General features: G+C 45.2%; 3 protein-coding genes across 5 annotated transcripts in view; 1 reads left to right on the forward strand and 2 right to left on the reverse strand.

Moving 5' to 3' along the window:
* Positions 1 to 6,644, forward strand: part of WWC2 (WW and C2 domain containing 2) — a 152,076-nt gene extending 145,432 nt beyond the window's left edge. For all 3 annotated transcript variants that reach the window (XM_086379907.1, XM_086379905.1, XM_086379906.1), the window contains 2 exons: positions 1,458 to 1,585; positions 3,854 to 6,644. In XM_086379907.1, the coding sequence (XP_086236033.1) occupies positions 1,458 to 1,585; positions 3,854 to 3,920 (195 nt within the window). In that variant the 3' untranslated portion in view covers positions 3,921 to 6,644. The remainder of the gene's footprint in view (positions 1 to 1,457; positions 1,586 to 3,853) is intronic.
* A 990-nt stretch (positions 6,645 to 7,634) lies between these two features.
* CLDN22 (claudin 22) lies at positions 7,635 to 8,391 on the reverse strand. The gene has a single exon (XM_086379909.1). It carries the CDS (start codon positions 8,365 to 8,367, stop codon positions 7,702 to 7,704), a length of 666 nt encoding a protein of 221 aa, XP_086236035.1. The 5' UTR covers positions 8,368 to 8,391; the 3' UTR covers positions 7,635 to 7,701.
* A 1,094-nt stretch (positions 8,392 to 9,485) lies between these two features.
* On the reverse strand, positions 9,486 to 10,576 carry LOC147343549 (claudin-24-like). The gene has a single exon (XM_086380879.1). It carries the CDS (start codon positions 10,574 to 10,576, stop codon positions 9,914 to 9,916), a length of 663 nt encoding a protein of 220 aa, XP_086237005.1. The 3' UTR covers positions 9,486 to 9,913.
* Positions 10,577 to 13,526: the final 2,950 nt, after the last annotated feature.

The following is a 13,526-nucleotide window of genomic DNA, read 5'->3' on the forward strand; positions in this document are numbered from 1 at the left end:
TGGACCTCCCTGTGGGGCAGGCTCCTACCCAGTACACTGAAGGTTAATCACACTCTCCTGAAAGTGAAAGTGAAAGTCGCTCAGTGTCCGACTCTTTGCGACCCCATGGACTATCCAATCCAGGGAATTCTCCAGGCCAGAACACTAGAGTGGGTAACCTTTCCCTTCTCCAGGGGATCTTCCCAATCCAGCAGTCGAACCGGGGTCTCCTGTATTGCAGGCGGATTCTTCACCAGCTGAGCTATGAGAGAAGCCTACCCTCTCCTGAAACCCGGGGCGTAACACTGGCTTCCCAGATTTCAATCACGGGACCCTGTGGACGTTAACACTCCTGTACAGTTTGGGGCACCTTTCTCATTTCAGTAGCATTTCCAAAGAACAAACTCCTAGTCCTACGATTGCTGTTTGTATCAGTTTGGCTGTAAACCAGAGACCTTGTCCTGAAGACTTTATTCTTTGACTCTAAAGTGTAGAGCTGCCTGCATTAATAACAGGAGCCCAGAAGGGTCCCATTGACAGGAGGACCCATCAGCTCGCTGCAGGCAGCGCCATCAACAAAGCCGTTTTCCTGCCTATCTCCTAGTGCCAACTGCCTAGCTCTGGCCTGAGCTGATCTCTCTTGTAAGACTCTTAATTTCATCACCCATTTCCTTTACTACCCTCGCTGCCCCCACCATGACCAGTGGTCTCCAGGAGGCAGGGCCACACTTAAATCCCGCGGCTGGAGCACCCACTTGGGAGGCCATGGGTGCCCAAGTGAGCTTGTGTCCCCAGCCCCCCGGCTCCAGTGACCCCTCCCAATACACACTTGCCTCCCTGCGAGGGCCACAGCACAGCTCATCCTCTTGGCAGCTGGAGGCTCTGTGGAAACTTAGGGGTTGGGGCTTCCCCTGCCGTCCCCCGGGGTGTCTGCAGTCTGGTGGGTGAGAAGGGCATCACTTTGTAAAACTCTCTGAGCCGCACGCCCCTGTGCACTTTTCTGGCATAGTACGTCAGTTTTATATCAATAAACAACTTTTAAAAGGCGTGAGACAGAAAGAAAAGGTGAGTAAGAGACTGAAAGTGTATTCACCAAAATGTTAACAGTATATACTTCTTGAACATGGTGCTATAAGTAGTTTTTAATTTTTAATTTTTTTTTTTTTGAGAGGGAGGGTTACTAGGAGTTCTAGAGGTAACAAAATGATCCCATATTGCCTGTATCAAAAGATTTTTTTTTTTAATGGGTTAAAGCTCCCCCTTGCCCCGACCCAGTGGCTGCTCCCCGTGGTCAGCACGAGGTGGGCTCGCGCGTGTCTTCCCCTCCCCTCACCCCGGACGTGGAGAAAAGTGCCCGCGGCCTGCGCTGCCCGGCCCCGCTCCTGACAGGAGCCCCGGCAGCTTCCAGGCCTGAGAGCGCGCCCTCGGGAGCCTCCGAGTAACGTCCCGGGGGCCCTGTGCTTCCATTTCCCCGCCAGGCCGAGCAGTCCGAAGAGGAGCAGAAGCAGGACCTGAACGCAGAGAAGCTGATGCGGCAGGTGTCCAAGGACGTGTGCCGGCTCCGCGAGCAGAGCCACAAGGTGCCCCGGCAGGTGCAGTCCTTCCGGTGAGCGCCAGGGGCCCACACCTCGCAGGGTCCGGACCCTGGAAGGGGCGGTCGGGGGAGTGGATGGAGCAGCGGTGGGGGGGAATGGAGGGAGGAAACGGAGGGCTGGAGCGGGTGGCAGGCGGGAGCTGGGTGAAGTGACCTCCGCTCTTGGACGTACCAGCTTAACAATTCCAGTAGGGCAGCTCAGGGAACCACGGCCTGTAAACAAGCAGAGATAAAAATCTGGAGCCAGGATTAAGGATCAGGTGGGAGATAAAAATGCCAGCCTGCATCCTACATATAGTGGTTCCCCAACCAGATGTGGGTCTGGCATCCCAGGAAGGGTGAGAAGGTGACCAGGAGAGGAGATGGTTGGGGTGTTGGAAGGACCTGCCAGAGAGGTTGAGAGGGTGGGCATGGTCCTGGTCTGGGGGCAGGGTGAAGGATGTTGTCAAACACAATAGCAAGAAGAGGATTGACATTCCCTGAACAGAGGGCCATGTGACCATCCAAGGACACTTTCAGTGGAGTGGGGAGGGGGACACAGAAGAGGTGTGGCTTTATTGGTTGTAGGGGGGGGCAGTGTGTGTGCATGTGTGTGGGGGGGGTGCATGTGTGTGTGGTGTAGAGGAGACTGTAGGAAGCTCCTGGTGGAAGGGGAGAGACCTAAGGAGCGTGTTTGATGGCAGAGGCAGGGTGACGTGGAGGGGCTGGACGGGAAGGGATAGGGTTTGGTGCCAGAGGGTGAAGTGGGAGGTCAGGGTCGCCTGAGTGAGTCCAGGGGGACGAGAGGGGACGGGGGCATTGTGGGCTCAGACTCTTCTTAGTATACTGGCCTGAAGAGTCCACGTTTTCCTGTCTCCATTTAGCTCCAGAATCACTCTCGAAACTTGCAGAGGATGCTGCTTGGGGTGGCGGGGGGTGTTGTGGAACTGCAGGGTGGCGAGCAGAACCTTCTCATGCCTTTGGTGCTGTGGTCACTTTGAGAGTAAGAAACACAGTCCAGTGGGGAAGTCATCCAACCCCAGCAGTTACTAAACCCCAAATAAGTTGTAAACACTCCCAACTCCCTTAGCATCCAGACGCACGCACATCACCAGGCAGGTGACGCAGACGAGGGAGGTGGGCTGGGATAAGGCATCTGCCCTGGAGGCCTCCAGGCACCAAGTCCCTCCATGGCCCCGGGGACACTGCCCGAGCTGCTGTCTCACCTGGAATCAAAGGTAGAAATCAGGAATTTGATGTGACCTATCTCAAGTGACGACCCTGACAACTAATTTGAGTGTTTAAAAAGCACCATGTAAGCCAAAGACATTTGTTTTCAGAGAGTGTCAAAGCAGAGGTCCCAGTATTGAGGTCTGTCTTCAGTGACATCATGACCACTTTCACCTGCCTCTTCAATTCTTCATTTTATCTCATGGAACTGAACAAATGGACCAGGACTCTGCACCACAAAAATAGCTCTCCTTCCAGTTTCCCAGGGGTTTTCATGCTTCCTTCCTTCTCTCTCTCTCTCCTTAGACTTGGAGCTTCTCTCCTCAGTCCTTGCATCTTCACCCTCATCCTCAACCGTCTAATCTGTATCCCTCCTTACGGTGGCCAGCGTGCCCCACGTGGGGACCCCCTCAGCAGACTGTTCCACGTGAAGACTTTGTAACAGAGGATAGATATACTGCTCCTGCCTTGGGTGGCACTGCAACCCTGAAACCTTATTTCTTTAACACTCTGCTGACCTCTGAAGACCATCCCACCCCCTTGCTAGTCACTTTGTGCCTCTGAGGTTGTTTCCACCATACTCACCCCTGCCCAAGTCGGGATTCAGGCGGATCTGCCTTTACGATGGTCAGGCTCCATCTCTTCTCCCATCTCGTCCCGGTACCCATCACTTATTAAGTTGCCCCCAACCTTAGCATAGGATTGAGTTTGAAGAATTTTCCCAGGAGCATCTACTTTTCTGTAAGGATTCTGGCCTCTGGAATTCTCTGCCACCTGGTCTAGAAACACGCAGGCCTAGATTACTGACACCCCGCCCCTCTGATGATTTAAAAACTGAGGTTGGAAACGCTGGAAGGGACCTTACTGCCTCTGTCCACAGAGTTGCTGCTGTCCCTCAGGTCCTTTGGACAAAGGGGAAGGCAATCTTGATTTTAAATGGAGTTCTAGCTAAGGACAAAAACTCGCATCCAGGCCTGTGGAGACACTGGCGTCCTTGGGACTGATTCTGTCGGGCCCAGAGCATTTTCAGCATCCTGTTTAAGCTGGTGTGTTTCTCACCCCTGGTTCCAGGGAGAAGATTGCCTACTTCACCAGAGCGAAGATAACCATCCCGTCCCTGTCTGCTGATGACGTGTGACCACATCGCCGACAAGCTCGTGTTTCCTGCCTCTTCATTTCTTAGAGAGGGCAAAAGACTGAACATGCATCTTGTTCGGGATTTTGTTTTGTAATAATATAACCGTCAACTCTTAAAGAGCTTTTATTTCACATCAGATTTTCAAACATGTTAATTTGTAAAGTACCTTGAATATAATTCTTATTTGTGTAAAAAAAGAGAAAAAAAATCAGATAACCAAAACGGGATCACCCGGTACCCAAATGTGCAGTATTGCCAGTGGGCTTTATTTTGTAGAAATGGAATAGAGGCAGGACCCCGCGTGTATCCCATTGGACCGACTGTTGAGAAATAACTTGGTTTAGCAGAAGGCGGTTTCGCATTTCCTCTGTCCTCCTGTGAGCCCCCGTGAGGCTTGGCGGCAGGGGACCCTGGGTGCCCGGGGGCGGCTGCTTCCACGGGAGCAGGAGCCTCAGTGCAGGGTCCCAGGTCCACATGGGACAGGGGGCGCATTCATCTCCATCACCTCTGTCGGAACACCATGTCCTGAGAACAGCTTCCTTTTTGTCCTTTTCTATGTGTCTAAAGAAAATAAAAACAAAACGCTGAGTATAAGAGGGTAAGGATGCAAAGGAGCCCTTCTCCTGGCGACACTTCACATCTCGTGACGTGTGACTTTAAAGGCAGGGGGATGCAAGGGGAAGAAGGCCCGTTCGCCTCCAACACAGCAGAATCAGCACGTCAGTGAGCAGCCGCTGCCTCTCAGTCGGCGTGAGTTTAAGTGTCACACCCGAGTGTCAGGCGTGCACCAGGCGGGTTGGGTGTGGGGCGTGCGGGTGGTACTCGGTAGAGGCAGGTGGGGGCCCAGGGCTCAGAGGAACGGCGGTGCCGGCAGTGCGAGGGGAGACGCGTCAGCCGTATGCAGCGCAACTAGGAGCAGGGGAAGGGGAGTCGACTGAATCGGGGTTGCCAACTACTTCAGTAGAGTTCTTCGAACATTTACTAGAAGTTTCTTTGCAGCCATCATTTTTAGGGATGTAACTTGTGGTAAGCAGTTAGGACGCAAAGAGAAGAGAGTGCCTGGGGAGATTATTAAATTGAAGTAAAGGCTGAGTCACTTGTTAAAAAAAAAAAGTATATTCCAGACGAACAAAATGGGAACCAACTAAAGTTCCCTCCGGTGGAGAATTTTAGCTTACCCAACTCAAGCACTTCTTAAACAAATCCCCAGTGTAGTCCTGCCTGCATATAAGGCTTTTAAAATAAATAGTTTTTGTGCAAGTTAAGCCATAGTTGCTACCCGGTCTGTAATACTGGAAGTGGCAGTGTTTGGTGAGCCGCCTGAGGTAGCAAGTGAAATCAAATTTTTTTTTAAGAGATGAAAAAATTATCTTAAAGGAATGGGTCCCATAAAAAGAGAAACATGAGTTCTATTCCTAAGCTAGAATCCTTGTTGGTAAAAATTTATATTTGAAAGCAATTACACATGTTTTGGAAAGTTCATTTTTTCAGAATCAGAATTCAAATCAAGCCGTTTCTGAGCCTAGAACTGTAATGACTTTTCCTAAGTGTCCCCACCGTTTATGTACAAAAATCTCTGAAGTGATAACTGGACATGACAGTACTTTGAACAAAAACCAGCCTCGTGAATTGACTGAGCACAGTCCTTGCAGGCGGCCCAGTTCATCCTGTTAGGTGACCGAGGAGAACTGGAAAAAGAGCACCGATCCTCCTTGTCAAGGTCAAATGTGAAAAACAAAAGTTTATTTAATGTAGAGTTAAATGAAGGTCAGCTGTCTTCAGCTTCTCAGTTTGACCATGAAAATGTTTATAGGATTATGTGTGGTTGTACCGTACGATTTTATTTTCTTCATTTATTTATTTACGGTCTTATTTATGTTCTGTTTAATATATAGTTCGGTTCTGGCCATCTTAAATGTTTGACATAGAAGAGGCTATATTGGAATATCTACAGCTTTATAAATTCCATCAGATTAGCTGTTAACTTTTTGTACTACACAAGAGTTTCAGACAAGCATAAAAGAATAAAATCTGTCTCAGGCTGGTAGTTAGCAGTTGTATGCAAGATGCTTTGGTTTTATTTTACAGCATTTGCTCATTTCTAACATGAAAGACAAACTTATTTTAATATAATCCTTTTTCACACTTTAAAAAGCAGCAATAGTGTTATGTATTTATAGGCAGCTTTTAACAATCCTGTCGTATTTGTACTAACCCAAATGATTCACAGCGACAAAACCTTTTAATAACTTGATCACAAAACCATCTGGACAACATGAATTTTAATATTATAAATACTATTTTTTAAAGGTAGAATTTATTCTTCACAGGGTAAAAAGAATGTAATATTTAGTTCTCAAGTTTGAATTATCAGTATGTTATTACAATTTTGTATATCAGAATCTAAGTGTTACAGGTACAAAAAAGAATATTGCTAGCCAAATGAACAAAGTTTAGCTGAATCTCTGTAGCATGCAAATCAAATAAATTTAAAGTCTTTTTTGGTATTACTTTATATTGTATTAAATATCAAAAGCTCAGGACTGAAACTAAATATTTAATCAGGTTAAATTCTGAATATGTTTCTGTTTTAATTTGTCTTGTTTGTAAAAGTATGCAAATACATCACATAGATTAACTCTGGTTTCTGCACTTTTCATGTGTTCGTGGGTGGGGAAAAAAATTCAGTGTTTTTTTTTTTAAACAAAGATACATATTGCCTAATACTTTATTTCAGTGTCTTTATTGTTCACTTAATTTTCCTGACTGGCACAAACACAAAAGTTTACTCAAACTGTGTAACAAACAAATATAAAATCTTTCATGAAGAATTCCTCAAGCCCACAGCTTGTTGTGAATAGCTATTGGCTGGACCATGTATATCACTGATTCTTTTAAAAGGGGCCTGGGGAGGGGGGCGGTGCTCTGCCCACACCCCCCAGTCCTGGCCCACAGCACCCCTGTGGCTGCTCCGTCTACCCCAGAACACAGGGCACAGAAGCAGAAGCACATCTGTGTGGGTAGATGTTTACATGAATCTTTAAAACCCCAGACTGCCCTCTGCTTCAGACGGGTCTCCAAAGAGGCACTGAGCTCTGCAATTAAAAAGGAGATGGTGTGTGCCCCTTAGGCATCTCTCGTTCTTTCAGACAACCAGCGACCCTTTTAGTATACTCAAACAGCCAGACTTTTGTTGTTTGGTTGCTAAGTTGCATCTGACTCTGCCACCCCATTGACTGTAGCCTGCCGGGCTCCTCCATCTGTGAGATTTCCCAGGCAAGACACTGGGACTGGGTTGCCCTTTCCGCCTCCAGGGGATCTTCCCAACTCAAGGATCAAACCCATGCGATCCTTTACCACTGAGCCACCAGGGAAACCAGACTTTTATTAGTTTCAGTATAACATGATTTTAAACACTTAAGTCAATGATTATCAGTAACATTTTCATCTGCCAAGTGATTTTATCTCTATGAATAACACCTTCAAAAGATGTGTAGGTGCTAATATAATGTTTTATTGACCAGTTCTGTGCAGTCACTGAATCTATTTTAAAATAGAGAAAACCTATCCCCAGTAATGAGTATGATGACTATTAAGTCTTGAATGGTTTTGGTCTCAGAGTAGAAGAAAATAGTTTACCACCTTAGAAAGAAATGACAGTTTCAGAAACAACAGAGGAAAATACATTTTAGAAAATGGAAAGTATAATGAATGGGTGACCGTGTAACCAGGAAATCCTACCAAATCATCCGAGGAGGAGACACCGCGGACCCCTTCTGGCTTAGAGTTTCAGATGAGTGGTTTTCATCTCCAGATGTAGATGGTGAGGCTGCGTTTCTGCCACTGCATAGTGGCCGGAAGCCAGGGGAGCCTGGGTCCCGCAGGCAGCCCAGTTCAGCAGACACCCTCCCAGCAGGAGAGAAAATCCAGCAAACCAGCCGATAAAGAGGGCCTCTCCAAACTCCCACCTGGGCACAATCTCGGGGATGCGCTCGTCCCAGAACTCCTGCACTGTCACGTGGGCCACCCAAGAGACGGGAACGAGGGCTGTGACGCCCGCTGTCCAGAACAGAATTCCTCCCAGGATCAACAGCCGCTTCTTGACGTCCCGCTGTGTCTCTCCAATCCTCAAGCAGTCCAGGCCAAAGCCCGACACCAGCAGGCCCAGGAACCCCAGCCCATTCGAGACGAACATTAAAACCCTGGAGATCCTGAGCTCAGCAGGCAAACCCAGGAAAGACTCAAAGTCCTTGCACTGCATCCCTACTTCCTCCTGGACAACACAGGCTTGCCAGAGCCCCATGGTCCAGTTTTCCATTTCATTTAAATCCAGGTTGAAATTCTTCCATTGCGGCAGGTAGTTTGTAAGACAGGATAAAACCCATCCCAGCAAGGATAATGAAACTCCACCTAATTGTGCCACTGCTCTAAACACTAAGGCCATCATAAAATCCTGCGACCTGAGCCAGGCTCACCCCTGTCTTTCAGTGGCTGTGAAAAGAAGTGTGACACTTGTATTAATATCATCACTTGCAGAGCTCAAAACGATTTTTTCATTGTGTATATAGGAGGATTCTTGCCAGAGTTGCTATTGTTCGATTCTGTGTTGAATAGACTTCAGAAAAAGGATAGGGAAATAATTCTGCAAACCAGTCATGCCAAGGTGTGGCCAAGATCAAGTTCACGTCCTATGGACTGCATTTCGTAGTATGCAGTTTGTCCCCAAAATAACATGTACTGGTAATAATCCTCTCATTGTGAATGTATAAATGGTTCTCATGCTGTTCCCAAACTTTCTGATAAATCAAAGAGTTAAGAAGTCTCCAGGCAAAATGTTTAATTGACAGTTTGGTTCAACGCCTGCTGCTTTTTATCTAATTGCACCTGTCAGACTTTCTTCTTTTCAGAGGTCTCATATTTCAGTACGCCTGCTGTGGTGTTATCAGCTTTAAAAATAGGTTCAACACTAGTATTTCTTAACCAAATCAAACACAGAAATTTCTTCTGTAGGCTTTAAATCAGACTTTTGTTTTTTAATCTCTTAGGCTACATATACCCCATAACATATCAAACCATTCTGAACTAAGTTTCAGGTCTGTTTAACCCCCAGTGCCTTCTGACAGCTACACTCATGTGGGCATAAACACTTGCTATTTTTTGTTTGTTTCTTTTCCTGAATAATTATGCAGCAGAAAGGTTCAGCAGTAGTACTGTGTAGGTTAGAATCCATGTCCGTTTCGGTTCATCCCCATGCTTATAACTTTTCATCGAACAAAGGAATGTTTTTATTACAGCCGATGAGCTGAAGAGCAAGCAAAATATTTTTGAAATTGTCTTTTTAAAGTCTGAAGCTTTTGAGGGAAGAGACAAGAGAAGAGATTGGCTGGTATTTTAAATTTCAAGAGTATCACAATGTCCTGAAAATCTTCAGCCTCATAAAGTCCTGCATAGCAGGGTTCCTAGTAATTTCCTAAACACAAACCACCTCTGTTCAAGAAAGACCAAGTCATTGTTGTAGAAATGGTACTTTGGAGAGGCTTAGCATGTGGTTTTGCTAGTACAGAATGCTTAAAGGATTTCAAATTGTTAGTTGTTCTTTTTTTTTTTTTTTTCCCTTGAGGAAACAGGTTATCAGTTCCAGCTACCAACAAAACCAAAAACAATTTCTAATACCAAATTAACACATTAAGCTTAAAGCTGACTCTCTTGGACAATCACCACTACATTTCGATTGAAATAACCAGATCAATGAAATTTCTTTTGTTCATACCTATGTAATGCTTACCACAACAATTTTCTTTTAGATGTAAGATTGGCCTCTTTCTTATTTCCCCAGGTTTGGGGAGGACGAGCTATCTAGGATAGAAAAGTCATTGTCTGATGAGAAAATGTGAGCAGCACAGAGTTAGTTACATAACGAAGACCCCTTTTTCCTGCAGGTGCTCCATCCCAGTTGATGAAGGAAGATATACCTCTCTCTTTTCCTCAGTGCCTTATGCTGAAGGGTGGGCAGTTCCATTTTCCAGGTATGCACACTGAGTCTGCATTTCTGCCACTGCATAGCGGCCGGAAGCCAGGGGAGCCTGGGTCCCGCAGGCAGCCCAGTTCAGCAGACACCCTCCCAGCAGGAGAGAAAATCCAGCAAACCAGCCGATAAAGAGGGCCTCTCCAAACTCCCACCTGGGCACAATCTCGGGGATGCGCTCGTCCCAGAACTCCTGCACTGTCACGTGGGCCACCCAAGAGACGGGAACGAGGGCTGTGACGCCCGCTGTCCAGAACAGAATTCCTCCCAGGATCAACAGCCGCTTCTTGACGTCCCACTGTGTCTCTCCAATCCTCAAGCAGTCCAGGCCAAAGCCCGACACCAGCAGGCCCAGGAGCCCCAGCCCATTCGAGAGGAACATTAAAACCCTGGAGACCCTGAGCTCAGCAGGCAAACCCAGGAAAGACTCAAAGTCCTTGCACTGCATCCCTACTTCCTCCTGGATGACACAGGCTTGCCAGAGCCCCATGGTCCAGTTTTCCATGTCATTTAAGTCCAGGTTGAGGTTTTTCCAATGTGGCAAGTAAGTCGTAATAATGGATAAAACCCATCCCAGCAATGAGAGCAAAATCCCAACGAATTGCATTGCTACTCTCAAAACTAAAGCCATTGCAACAGACCTTAGGACCCTTGCCACCCCTATAGGAGCTGCCGTCTCGTGGTGGGCAGTAGTGTGACAATCTGGTTCAATGCTGCTCAGGGAATATAAGCTTTGGTCGTTAACTCTTTGCGCACTCTGAAATGTGTTTTTGTTCTTCTCGAATATAGTGTTTCATGTAAAGGACGAAGGGCTCTGTTAAAACTATGAGTTACGCTTTCCGATAAGGATTTGATCTGTTACCTTCCAATTTGCTTGGTAAAATTATATCCCCTATGCTTGATGATTATAAGTCTAAGGATGAACAAAGAGGGCTCTATGACCCCTCACCCTAAAATACAACAGAAATCTTTGTGCTTCAATATGGATTAATTAGATTTTAAGTGGTGATAAAAGGCCAGCTCTTTCTACAACAGGACCTCATTGTAATAGCTGAATCTGAGATTTCAGAGATGCAAAACAAGACCTTGTAAAGAAAGGTAGACTGTTTGTCTATAATCTGCACTCTTCTCAGGCTTCCTTAACCTACACGAGAGCCTGGCCCACGTTCTTGAGTGTCACAGGGACTCGGTTGGGACTTGGCAGAGAACGTTTCCCTCAGATTCCTTTGAAAGGTGGAGGCGGGTTCACTGGATTAATTAAAATGAAAGGCACCAAGGCCATGCCCAGAGGTACCAGCTGAGGAAGGGAGCATCTCTGGATTTCATTCTGAGATTTTCTCCATCCTTGTTAAGGACCTGAGATAGAACCTGATTTCTTAGTATCCAACAGGTGTTTTTTTGTCCAGAATCAAGCTGTCTTCACTATCATTTAAGCCACACAGCAGCACCAGGCAAGGAAACTCCTACCAATTCCAAGACAAAACAGCCTCCCTGGGGCTGAGCTTTGAGGCATCATCGTGTGTGTGTGTGTGTGTGTGTGTGTGTGTGTGTGTGTGTGTGTGTGTGTGTGTTTTCTCACTACATTTTAATTTATTAACTGAAGGATAATTGCTTTACAGAATTTCATTGTTTTCTGTCAACCTCAGCATTAATCAGCCATAGGTACACATATATCCCCTCCCTCTTGAACCTCCCTCCCATCTCCCCCCGCATCCCACCCCTCTAGGTTGATACAGAGCTCCTGTTTGAGTTTCCTGATCCATACAGCAAATTCCTGTTGGCTATCTATGTTACATATGGTAATGTAAGTTTCCATGTTACTCTTTCCATACATCTCACCCTCTCCTCCCCTCTCCCCATGTCCATAAGTCTATTCTCCATGTCTGTTTCTCCATTGCTGCCCTGTAAATATATTCTTCAGTACCATTTTTCTAGATTACGTATATATGTGTTAAAATACAGTATTTATCTTTCTCTTTCTGACTCACTTCACTCTGTATAATAGGTTCTAGGTTCATCCACTTCATTAGAACTGACTCAAATATGTTATGGCTCAGTAATATTCCATTGTGTATATGTACCACAGCTTCTTTATCCATTCATCTGTCAGTGGACATCTAGGTTGCTTCCATGTTCTAGCTATTGTAAACAGTGCTGCAATGAACAATGGGATACATGTATCTTTTTAAGTTTGGGTTTCCTCAGGGTATATGCCTAGGAGTGGGATTACTGGGTCATATGGTGGCTTTATTCCTAGTTTTTTAAAGAATCTCCATACAGTCTTCCATAGTGGCTGTATCAGTGTACATTCCCACCAACAGTGCAAGAGCGTTCTCTTTTCTCCACACCCTCTCCAGCATTTATTGTTTGTACACTTTATAATGATGGCCATTCTGACTGGTGTGAGGTGATATCTCATTGTAGTTTTGATTTGCATTTCTCTAATAATGAGTGATGTTGAGCATCTTTTTATGTGTTTGTTAGCCATCTGCATGTCTTCTTTTGAGAAATGTCTGTTTAGGTCTTTTCCCCACTTTTTGATTGGGTTGTTTGTTTTTCTGGTATTGGGTTGCATGAGCTGCTTGTATATTTTGGAAATTAATCCTTTGTCTGTTTTTTCATTTGCTATTATTTTCTCCCATTCTGAGGGTTGTATTTTCACCTTGCTTATAGTTTCCTTTGCTGTGCAAAAGCTATTAAGTTTAATCAGGTCACACTTTTTATTCCTGTTACTCTAGGAAGTGGGTTATAGAGGATCTAGCTTTGATTTATGTCATTGAGTGTTCTGCCTATGTTTTCCTCTAAGAGTTTTATAGTTTCTGGTCTTATATTTGGGTCTTATATTTAGTCCATTTTGAGTTTATCTTTGTGTGTAGTGTTAGGAAGTGTTCTAATTTCATTCTTTTACATGTAGCTCTCCAATTTTCCCAGCACCATTTACTGAAGAGGCTGTCTTTGCCCCATTTTATATTCTTACCTCCTCTGTCAAAAGTAAGGTACCCATAGGTGCATGGGTTTATTTCTGGGCTTTCTATCTTGTTCCATTGGTCTATATTTCTGTTTTTGTGCCAGTACCACACTGTCTTGATGGCTGTAGCTTTGTAGTATAATCTGAAGTCAGAAAGGTTGATTCCTCCAGCCCCATTCTTCTTTCTCAAGACTGTTTTGACTATTTGGGGTCTTTTGTGTTTCCATATGAATTGTGAAATTTTTCGTTCTTGTTCTGTGAAAAATGCCATTGGTAATTTGACAGGGATCGCATTGAATCTGTAGATTGCATTTGGTAGTTTAGTCATTTTCACAATATTGATTCTTCCTACCCAGGAACATGGAATGTCTCCCCATCTGTTTGTGTCCTCTTTGATTTCTTTCATTAGTGTCTTATAATTTTCTGTGTACAGTTCTTTTTGTCTCCTTAGGTAAGTTTATTCCTAGATATTTAATTCTTTTTGTGGTAACAGTGAATGGGATTGATTCCTGAATTTCTCTTCCTGATTTTTCATTGTTAATATATAGAAATGTAAGTGATTTCTGTGTATTGATTTTGTATCCTGCAACTTTGCTAAATTCACTGATTAGCT

This window comes from Bos grunniens, chromosome 27 (genome assembly GCF_055505025.1).
Source record: "Bos grunniens cultivar Pamir isolate PY7600 chromosome 27, Bosgru_T2T1.0, whole genome shotgun sequence".
Classification (NCBI taxonomy): domain Eukaryota; kingdom Metazoa; phylum Chordata; class Mammalia; order Artiodactyla; family Bovidae; genus Bos; species Bos grunniens.